At 47.7% G+C, this 11,219-nt stretch overlaps 1 protein-coding gene across 1 annotated transcript in view; it reads right to left on the bottom strand.

Annotated features, from left to right (window-relative positions):
- Nucleotides 1-3,562: 3,562 nt before the first annotated feature.
- The window catches only part of slc12a10.1 (solute carrier family 12 member 10, tandem duplicate 1), a gene marked incomplete at both ends in the record, with an annotated part of 23,371 nt that continues 15,714 nt past the window's right edge, over nt 3,563-11,219 (bottom strand). The window contains 8 exon segments of the mRNA XM_080519339.1: nt 3,563-3,701; nt 3,795-3,862; nt 3,942-4,065; nt 4,326-4,412; nt 4,699-4,810; nt 8,469-8,573; nt 10,757-10,825; nt 10,901-10,983. Coding sequence (XP_080375465.1) covers nt 3,563-3,701; nt 3,795-3,862; nt 3,942-4,065; nt 4,326-4,412; nt 4,699-4,810; nt 8,469-8,573; nt 10,757-10,825; nt 10,901-10,983 — 787 coding nt within the window.

Here is an 11,219-nt window from a genome sequence, read left to right as displayed (position 1 = left end):
CCAATTGATCCAGGGACCGGTACCGGGCCGCGGCCCCCCCGGGGGTTGGGGACCGCTGTGCTAAAGCGCTGAAACATGAATCCGCCTCAGAGTCATGGAACGAGGCACCAATGCAATGTCAAAGCCTCCGTAGGGACTCTGGTGGGGGTCCCCCCACCAGAGTCCCTACATGGGGGGACCATGAGGGACTGATGGACTGGACACTAAACCGGCTCCCCGCTCTATTTCCACTGCCTTTACCCTCAGATGTATGGCTTCGACCTTACTACCTCCAGCTCTTTGATCTGCAGCGTTACTTTCAGCTCTGCAGTCATGAAGGAGTCTGAGGACGGAGCAGGAACACCAGCAGCTCCACCCAAACTGAACTCCATCTGCAGGAGCAGCTTCACCAACACACCTGTCGTGGAGCTGAGCACACAGGAGCTCTGTTCGTTCTTCCTTCTTTACAACCAGTGGCACAAATACATCAAAACAAGTTGCAAGTACAATCAAATCCTGCAAGTCCTGCTGATTAAACTCCTCAGTAGAAAGTGATGGTACGTATGGACTCTCAAACGTCTCCCAACAAGTCGCTGCCTCGGTTCCTGAAGCTCCTCCAGTATTGAGGCCGTCGCGTTTTGAAACTCTTCAGAACACCGCGATGGATTAGAACCGCCACTGACTTTGATATCAGGTTCACAGATAAAATGAAGCAACACTGAAAACACTATATGTTGTATTTTAATGAATTATTAACACATTTATGTATTTAATTCAAATTTTAATTAATTATTGGCACACACAGTTACTCATTGAATGGTGTATTTGTCTATTTAATTTGGGCACATTTAGTCTCTATTATAATCAGAGGCAAAGTCAAAGAATGGGATTGTTGTGGGTCGATGCCTCCAACCAGGGACATGAAGTCGTCTCAGCTCTACGAAGCCTCAGCAGGAAACACACTACATTCATTCACTACATCAAAGAAAAACAGGAATCAGAGTTACAGATTGACACAGCAGAAGAAGAAAAACACCACATGTGTGAGCTGCAATGTACGTCTGCAGGTTCAACAGCTTCCAGGGAATTCTGCCGGGAAGTGTGACTCCATTTTGGAAATATCTGTTAATATCTGTGGATATGAACCTCCAAACAGCTTCCCTGTAGTGGACCTGGGACAAACATAAAGACAAGGTCACGAGAGAGGAAACAGTTGCTGCACATTTTACCCGCAGCAAGAAAACCCAGAGAAACGTGTTTGACGGAGGAATTGGCCTAAAACAGAATTCCTTCTATAAAAGGTTTAGAAAGTTGGACTATACAAGTGACAGTCGTCACACAAGGATCAAAAGGTTCCAGACAATAATTCGTGTAACTACTTTGTATTTAAAAATGCTTCTCTAGGTTTGTAGTATCATTTCATGTTGTGTCGTTTATGAGGGGAATCTAAAATCGCCCACCTTTAAACAAAGATTCAGTGTTGTGTGTCAGTTGGACATAAATCCACACCAGCTTTGAAAACAGCTTCCAATTTACTAACTGAGGTCTTCATTGGCTGTTCAGCCTTCATCTCCATGAGGCTGTTTACTATGTTTGAGGTTAAAATCATCAAACCTAAACTTCCATGTCTTTCCCAGACGACACGTTTCTTAATGACAGTGAACAATAATACAGTGAAGTGAATCCTAACGGGACTTTCTCTCCATGCTGAAGGTTCTGCTGACTGGCTGCAGCGGGGTTCCTCTCATTACCACATCCACTGAGCATGTTTGTCCTATTCCACATGGTCACCGGTGCTTTGCAGGTTGTTGCAGGTTCTACTGGCAGTAGAAGGTGAGGACGTTCTGCTGACGTTGGTTCTACTGGCAGTAGAAGGTGAGGACGTTCTGCTGACGTTGGTTCTACTGGCAGTAGAAGGTGAGGACGTTCTGCTGACGTTGGTTCTACTGGCAGTAGAAGGTGAGGACGTTCTGCTGACGTTGGTTCTACTGGCAGTAGAAGGTGAGGACGTTCTGCTGATGTTGGTTCCACTGGCAGTAGAAGGTGAGGACGTTCTGCTGATGTTGGTTCCACTGGCAGTAGAAGGTGAGGACGTTCTGCTGGTGTTGGTTCTACTGGCAGTAGAAGGTGAGGACGTTCTGCTGACGTTGGTTCTACTGGCAGTAGTAGGTGAGGACGTTCTGCTGATGTTGGTTCCACTGGCAGTAGAAGGTGAGGACGTTCTGCTGACGTTGGTTCCACTGGCAGTAGAAGGTGAGGACGTTCTGCTGACGTTGGTTCTACTGGCAGTAGAAGGTGAGGACGTTCTGCTGATGTTGGTTCTACTGGCAGTAGAAGGTGAGGACGTTCTGCTGGTGTTGGTTCTACTGGCAGTAGAAGGCGAGGACGTTCTGCTGACGTTGGTTCTACTGGCAGTAGAAGGTGAGGACGTTCTGCTGGTGTTGGTTCTACTGGCAGTAGAAGGCGAGGACGTTCTGCTGACGTTGGTTCTACTGGCAGTAGAAGGTGAGGACGTTCTGCTGACGTTGGTTCTACTGGCAGTAGAAGGTGAGAACGTTCTGCTGATGTTGGTTCTACTGGCAGTAGAAGGTGAGGGCGTTCTGCTGACGTTGGTTCTACTGGCAGTAGAAGGTGAGGACGTTCTGCTGATGTTGGTTATCCTGGCAGTAGAAGGTGAGGACGTTCTGCTGGTGTTGGTTCTACTGGCAGTAGAAGGTGAGGACGTTCTGCTGATGTTGGTTCTACTGGCAGTAGAAGGTGAGGACGTTCTGCTGATGTTGGTTCTACTGGCAGTAGAAGGTGAGGACGTTCTGCTGATGTTGGTTCTACTGGCAGTAGAAGGTGAGGACGTTCTGCTGATGTTGGTTCTACTGGCAGTAGAAGGTGAGGACGTTCTGCTGATGTTGGTTCTACTGGCAGTAGAAGGTGAGGACGTTCTGCTGGTGTTGGTTCTACTGGCAGTAGAAGGTGAGGACGTTCTGCTGATGTTGGTTCTACTGGCAGTAGAAGGTGAGGACGTTGGCAGTAGAAGGTGAGGACGTTCTGCTGATGTTGGTTATCCTGGCAGTAGAAGGTGAGGACGTTCTGCTGGTGTTGGTTCTACTGGCAGTAGAAGGTGAGGACGTTCTGCTGATGTTGGTTCTACTGGCAGTAGAAGGTGAGGACGTTCTGCTGATGTTGGTTCTACTGGCAGTAGAAGGTGAGGACGTTCTGCTGATGTTGGTTCTACTGGCAGTAGAAGGTGAGGACGTTCTGCTGATGTTGGTTCTACTGGCAGTAGAAGGTGAGGACGTTCTGCTGATGTTGGTTCTACTGGCAGTAGAAGGTGAGGACGTTCTGCTGGTGTTGGTTCTACTGGCAGTAGAAGGTGAGGACGTTGGCAGTAGAAGGTGAGGACGTTCTGCTGATGTTGGTTCTACTGGCAGTAGAAGGTGAGGACGTTCTGCTGATGTTGGTTCTACTGGCAGTAGAAGGTGAGGACGTTCTGCTGATGTTGGTTCTACTGGCAGTAGAAGGTGAGGACGTTCTGCTGGTGTTGGTTCTACTGGCAGTAGAAGGTGAGGACGTTCTGCTGACGTTGGTTCTACTGGCAGTAGAAGGTGAGGACGTTCTGCTGGTTCCCTCGAATCAGCACCGCTGGACAATGGAGGCCGTAGGTCAGCGTGTCCAGCCAGGCCATGTAGAGCGCGCTGGGACAGTCACTGTGTGGCACCGGGAGACTCCTGCAGGTCAAACGTCTCAAGGTTGGACACGACAACAGACATGGTGGTTCTGAGGACAGGAGGACATGGAGGTTAACGTCTCGGGGAACTCACACAAGCACCAGGGCCGTATGCTGGGAATTCCTGCGAATGATTTCGTTCAGCCTCACTTTTCGCTCGGACTGGGAAAAAAGAAAGAAGGAGATTTGAATTGTTGTGAAGTGACGTGCAGAGTGGATGTCAAGGAGGAGCTCCACACACCTTCAGCCTGAAGGCTTCAAACACCTTGTCGGAGATCTTCCACGCACACTTTTGTCTCGAAACTCCGTCCTGCTGTTCGTCATACAGCCTGAAGGGGGCGACACTGTCCACAAACCTGCTCAGGCTGGACACCGACAACAAATCATTACTCAGTGAACAGATTCGGCAGCATTTAAGGTGAATATATTATATACTTTTTTAATTTTGCTCAGTGTGGTTTCTTCCTGCTGAATTTATTATTAGAGTTCTGGACAAAACAATAATGAGTTGAATTTTGGGCCATTCCTCAGTTCTTCCAACCGAGCAGCTGTGTTATTCATCATTGGTGTTTATTTTTAGCTTTAGAGGGATTGTTGTTTGTACAGGGACGTTTTGTAAACATACTGTTTGGCTTGAGGTCGCTTCTCACTGTCCGTCACCACCACCACGTCGTTAAAGTCCAGACGAAACCGCTTCAGCAGCGCGATCATCCTGAGGACGAGCAAGACAATGACACTTTGCCCACATTTCAGTTTGCATCAACCAACTTTTACCGGGTGCCTTGAGAGGAAACGCAACGAAACCTTCTTGAAGTATCAAAATGACTAAATGTCTTTATGTAAATTGTTAATGAACGCCAAGATACAAAGCTTCATTAAGTTTATGCTGATTTAAAATTCTTTGTAAACATTTTGATGCCTGAAATCATCAGCTAATTGGAGAAGTGGTGCTGGATTTGTAACTCGTGGTTCAGAGTGGAGCAGAAACAGAAGCCTACTCATCCCGGCCTTCCTCCATGTTGTGCTCGTCTCCCACGATGAAGACTCGGACCTTGCAGCTCCTCCAGTGTCGCCTCCTGGTGAGCAGGTAAGGAACCAGCAGCGTGAGACCTGATGAAACACAGCAGTCACATGCTTCTTCATCAACAGGCCACATAAAGACCAATGGGACACGTCTTTCAAAACAGGATCAGCACACGGCCGCTGGAGGACAATCTGCACTTGGAGCAGTCAAGGAAGAAAAGGCTTTTCATTTGTTATTGCTGGAAACAGTGAAGAGGCCACTTCCATGTACTGATTCTGGTTCTACAATCAAGGCTTCAGTCTCGTTTAGTAGAAACTCTGCAGCAAGAATTTCAGACGTCGCGTTGACTTTTAAACACTTTGGTGTGGATTGAACCAAACTGCAGTGCAACAAGAAACTGGTGAATTATTACAGTGGTTATTGTCATTTCAGATCAGTCCCCATGCCTGTAACTATCTCCATTTGTGTTTGTCCGTTAAAAAGATTTATGAGTCTGTATTTACAGTTATGGGTAAGAAAATGTGAGCATCATATTTTGTGTGTGCCATACCTCCACTCCATACTGGACGTCATGTGACCTCTATAGCAGAAGCTTTCCTGTACCTCACCTCTATACAGGACGTCACGTCTCATTTATACAATATACAGAAGAATTTAGAGACAAGGAGTTATTTATTTCTACTAACCTGGTCAATATATCTCATGTTCTGTTTGTTACCTAATCGTTATCTAGGGAAATATAGAAAAACTGTAAATATTATAAAAGTTCAGGTCAATAATGTATACGGTATAAGCTGGCGTGTTTGTATGAGGACAGACATCGTTGACACAGAGAGCTGTCCTGCTGTCCTGCTGTCCTGTCCTGCTGTCCTGTCCTGCTGTCCTGTCCTGTCCTGCTGTCCTGTCCTGTCCTGTCCTGTCCTGCTGTCCTGTCCTGCTGTCCTGTCCTGTTGTCCTGCTGTCCTGTGCTGTCCTGCTGTCCTGTCCTGCTGTCCTGTCCTGTCCTGCTGTCCTGTCCTGTTGTCCTGTCCTGTCCTGCTGTCCTGTCCTGTTGTCCTGCTGTCCTGTCCTGCTGTCCTGCCCTGTTGTCCTACTGTCCTGTCCTGCTGTCCTGTCCTGTCCTGCTGTCCTGTCCTGCTGTCCTGTCCTGCTGTCCTGTCCTGTTGTCCTGCTGTCCTGTCCTGCTGTCCTGTTGTCCTGCTGTCCTGCCCTGTTGTCCTACTGTCCTGTCCTGCTGTCCTGTCCTGTCCTGCTGTCCTGTCCTGCTGTCCTGTCCTGCTGTCCTGTCCTGCTGTCCTGTCCTGCTGTCGTGCTGTCCTGTCCTGCTGTCCTGTTGTCCTGCTGTCCTGTCCTGCTGTCCTGTCCTGCTGTCCTGTCCTGCTGTCCTGTCCTGCTGTCCTGTCCTGTCCTGTTGTCCTGCTGTCCTGTCCTGCTGTCCTGTCCTGTCCTGTTGTCCTGCTGTCCTGTCCTGCTGTCCTGTCCTGTCCTGTTGTCCTGCTGTCCTGTCCTGCTGTCCTGTCCTGCTGTCCTGCCCTGCTGTCCTGTCCTGCTGTCCTGTCCTGTTGTCCTGCTGTCCTGCTGTCCTGCTGTCCTGTTGTCCTGCTGTCCTGCCCTGCTGTCCTGTCCTGCTGTCCTGTCCTGCTGTCCTCCATCATGGAACCTTGTTTCAGACAAATATTCTCACAGAGGATGTCAAAGTGTCTTTCATTAGTTGTTTACAGGCTCTTCCCATTAGCTGTTGTATTTACATTGTTTAATAACGTGTTACATGTACAAAGATTGAAAACATCACATTTAAGGGAATTGGCAACTTTTAAAAGACTTCACAATTTAACTTTGGAGCCTAAATATTTTTGTCTTCGAAATGGTAACTTCTACATCTTGCATACTCTTTAAAGTAGTTACAAATATCACTGTAGTCTATGGAACTAAAAAAAGATGTTTTCCAACATGTTCTCAAAACTACTTCACGCAGAATAAACACGAAACACAGTGGAGGTGACATCACTTCCTGTGTGTCAGTGACATCACGTCCTGTATGGAGTGGCAGTATGGCACCTGTAGTTTTTTTGACATGTGAGCAAAAAAGAAATAATTCAAAAAAGAGTTTAAAATAGAGGATTGTGGTTGTTTGAATCCCTGCGTTAGAAGAGTGTCATTAGTGATCTGAACACAATAAAGGCCCGGTTCCACCACACACAGTGCAGGAATAGACCGGTATACAGACTATACTGCTCTATTCCTATATATGGTTCAGGTTTACACCGCAAGAATTAGTGATTTTCCAGAAACAACCTTTCCAAAGGCGGTTGCCCCCCCCCCCCCCCCCCCTCCATCAGGGTACCAGGACCAGGGAACAGGTCTGAGTTTGAGGAGCCGTCTGCTGATTGGTCAGTTTACTACACCCTCAATATTTTAATGTGTCTGCTGGATGAATCCTGTCAGTGCTCAGCTTTGCTCTGGTTGTTTCTTTTCCTTTTCTTTTCTTTGCTGCTCAACTTTCATGTTGGTCGTGAAAGAGCGGACGTGAGGCAGGGCAGACCGGGGCTCGGGGCTTTGCCTCGTGTCTGAGCTTTCTGTTTGCAGCATAGCGTCGTGCGCCCCGTACCGGGTCTGTCTCTGCATCGCGTCTGTGGCTTCTGTTCAACCGCGGTGCAGTGGCGGTCAGCGTTCTGTTCAACCACGGTGCAGTGGCGGTCAGCGTTCTGTTCAACCACGGTGCAGTGGCGGTCAGCGTTCTGTTCAACCACGGTGCAGTGGCGGTCAGCGTTCTGTTCAACCGCGGTCAGCGCCGCTGCATCGCGGGGACGGACCCCGGACACGATGCAACGAGACGCTCGGAGCCTCCGTGTTCCGGCGCGGAGCTGCCGGAGCGCGATCAGCGCCGGAGTGGAGCGGCTGCTCCGGCGTTTGAGCAGAAAGCTAAAGGCGCCGTGTCCCGGAGCAGAGCAGCAGTGCAGCTCTGTGCTGCAGCCAGCCGGGACGCTCGGGGGCGGGGCAAGGCACCGGAGCGTTGGCTCTCTCAGGACAAACACAGAAGTTTCTGCTGCAGCAGAAAATAACAGTTAACTAAACAACTAGTGCAAAGTGGAGGATGTAAACAACAACAGAGGATTCAGAAGGTCCATATCTGCCTCCAGGCTGAGACGACTGTTGTAACGTCACATATCTGCGGAGCTCTTGAGCCCCGCCCACTTTTTAAGCTCCTTTCTGCAGTGGAAACGAGTACCGGGTTTGGCTCCGGTTCCGCTTTTCCGTACCGCTCCGTAAGACTCTGTACCGCTCCGTAAGACTCTGTGCCGCTCCATAAGGCTCCGTAAGACTCTGTACCGCTCCGTAAGACTCTGTACCGCTCCGTAAGACTCCGTAAGACTCTGTACCGCTCCGTAAGTCTCTGTAAGACTCTGTACCACTCCATAAGGCTCCGTAAGACTCCGTACCGCCCTGTAAGACTCTGTAAGACTCTGTACCGCTCCGTAAGGCTCCGTAAGTCTCTGTACCGCTCCATAAGGCTCCGTAAGACTCTGTCTCTGAACTTTTTGTGCGGTGGAAACGGGGCTTCAGTCACTTTCGGGGTTACAGTTTCATTAAGAAAAATGTTTCGCAATTTGTTGACTGTAATTGACACCAAAAGAAAAATGCACTTAATCCAGAATATTCTAACTTGACTGTTGACCGAGCATTGTCGTCACGAAGGGTGTACAAATGCACCACGGGGTGGTGGGCCATGGTTCCTGGTCTCACCTCCGTCATCAGCGATCCAGTACACATCGATCGTCTTCTTCCCTTGATCGTTCTGAAACACCGTCTTCATCTGCTCACTGTTGCCTCTCTCTGACATGTTGTCTGCTGCAACACAAGACACAACTCTTCCATGTACACCTCATGACGAGACGGTCTTGTCCCCTCTCTGTCTTTCAGTTCAATGTCAGGAATAGAAAGTCCAGCTGTGAGGATGAAAACTAGTCAAGACTGACTTTTCCTAACAGGATTCTCTCCCTTTACTTTTTTGAGAAGAAATCAAGATGAAAAAGAAATGTGATTATATAACTCATGATTATTTTCCAAGCTTAATTTATAGGAGTGTAACAACCAATACAGCGGTCCCTCGTTTGTCACGGGGGTTACGTTCTAAAAATAACCCACAATAAGCGAAATCCGTGAAGTAGTTAACTTTTTTTTATTACAAGTATTCTATATGTTTTAAGGCTGTAAAACCCCTCACCAAACACTTTATACACTTTTCTCAGACAGGAATGAACATTTCCTCACATTTCTCTCTTGTTTAAACTCCCAAAGTTGAAACCTTTATAGATTTTAAAACCTAAACATTCCTCTGCCTTCTGGCCGCGACCGCAGGTTCCTTTGTCGGTGCAGAACGTTTTGTTTCTCCATTGTGGGTTTGTCAGGAACAAAACTTGCAAACATGCAGCCCTTCAGAGTCTCACCGCTGTTGATCAGACGTTGATGTATTTGCTATATGTAAATGTATATGCAAGTCCAACGCATTGGCATACATGAGACATGAGGCACGGAGGTTGATTGACAAGAGGCTACAGTCCCTCAGCCAATCAGGGCACAGAATACAATGTGCAGGTTCTCCCGTAGCCAATCAGGAAAAAAAAAAAAAAGCATGCAAAATTGCACACAAAAAACCGCGAGGCCGCGGAAGGTGAGTGGCGTTATAGTGAGGGACCACTGTAATGCAAGAACAGCAGGGCCGCCCTCTCTACTCTCTCTCTCTCTCTCTCTCTCTCTCTACTCTCTCTCTACTCTCTCTCTCTGTCTCTCTACTCTCTCTCTCTCTCTCTCTCTACTCTCTCTCTCGCTCTCTCTACTCTCTCTCTGCTCTCTCTCTCTGTCTCTCTCTACTCTCTCTCTCTCTCTCTCTACTCTCTCTCTCTCTCTCTCTCTACTCTCTCTCTACTCTCTCTCTCTGTCTCTCTACTCTCTCTCTCTCTCTCTACTCTCTCTCTCGCTCTCTCTACTCTCTCTCTCTGTCTCTACTCTCTTTCTCTCTCTCTACTCTCTCTCTCTCTCTCTCTACTCTCTCTCTACTCTCTCTCTCTGTCTCTCTACTCTCTCTCTCTCTCTCTCTACTCTCTCTCTCGCTCTCTCTACTCTCTCTCTACTCTCTCTCTCTACTCTCTCTCTACTCTCTCTCTCTACTCTCTCTCTCTCTCTCCTCTCTCTCTCTCTCTCTCTCTCTCTCTCTCTCTACTCTCTCTCTCTCTCTCTCTACTCTCTCTCTCTCTCTCTCTCTCTCTCTCTCTACTCTCTACCTGTAAACAACTGCCTGCGGGCCCATCTGACCGCTGATTGGTCAGATGGTGACGCTTCGCGCTTTCAATCATTGCATCTCTTTTTATTTCTCTCTCTCTCTCTCTCTCTCTCTCTCCTGCCTCGGGATGACTTGGTGGTGGTGTTCTACGCGCCTCTCGGCAAAATGCAGCGCATCCTTTGCGCATTTGCAGATTATGATGATACTTTATTGATCCCGATTAAATTCAATTCACTTGCGCAAAATGGGGCCCCCATGGATCGCGGGGCCCTACGCACAGCGCGTGTTCTGCGTGTAGGGAGGGGCGGGCCTGAATAACAGAGTTAACATGTTGCAGTTTGTATCCTCAATAAATGAATATGACGACCTCATACCTACTACACCCACTACAAATATTTTATTTCTAAGACATTTAGCTCTGTTTATGTATTATTACACTATTGGCTGTAGTTATTAGATTCAACATGTCTTTTTTTAATGCGACTTCAATCACGCAATGACTTCTTAGATAATTGATAAAATGATATTATGACAATGGATCAAATGTCTTATGACACTGCTGGCAAGTTATTACATTATGGACCTTATTCCATAAAATGAATCACATTATCATCATGGTTTACATTGTTGGTTGTTACAAGGTGTAATAGAGTTTGTGCAACACCAACAATAGTTGAAAACTGTTCCTAAAGACAGTTTGGCGGAGGCTCATTATCAGACAAGGGAAATCCCTCATTCAGCAGAAGCTCACCTGATTCCCTTCCAGGGGAGTGCTGGTGCTCACTCCCCACGGAGTCGCCAGGCTCGAACCCCGGGTTCACTGCAGACACACACACTCTCTCTCAAACACTGTCAGAGGGTTTGACGGGAGAGCTGACACGTCGACACAACAAACCTGAGAAGTCTGTCTGGTCGGCGCCCGCCAGGCCCTCCGTCATCCTCACGATACACAGACAGTAGTTGCAGTCAAAGGTATCACTAGAAAATCATAATGAGTGAAGGTGAAGTTAGAAAACAAGCGATAAAATACTTTTGAGTATTATATTAAAAATGACAATACATAGATTTGTTACCTTCATTTCAGACAAAGTGTGTGTGTTAAAGCAATCCACTGGTTCACCAGGTCGACTCATAGTAATAATAATAATAATAATGGTCATGATTACCGGGTCCTCGCAACACGCATGTTGGAAGATGGTGCCTGTCGAGGTTTG

Source organism: Blennius ocellaris (assembly GCF_963422515.1).
Source record: "Blennius ocellaris genome assembly, chromosome: 23".
In the NCBI taxonomy this organism is placed as follows: Eukaryota; Metazoa; Chordata; class Actinopteri; order Blenniiformes; family Blenniidae; genus Blennius; species Blennius ocellaris.
This window is presented reverse-complemented; position numbering and strand designations above follow the sequence as displayed.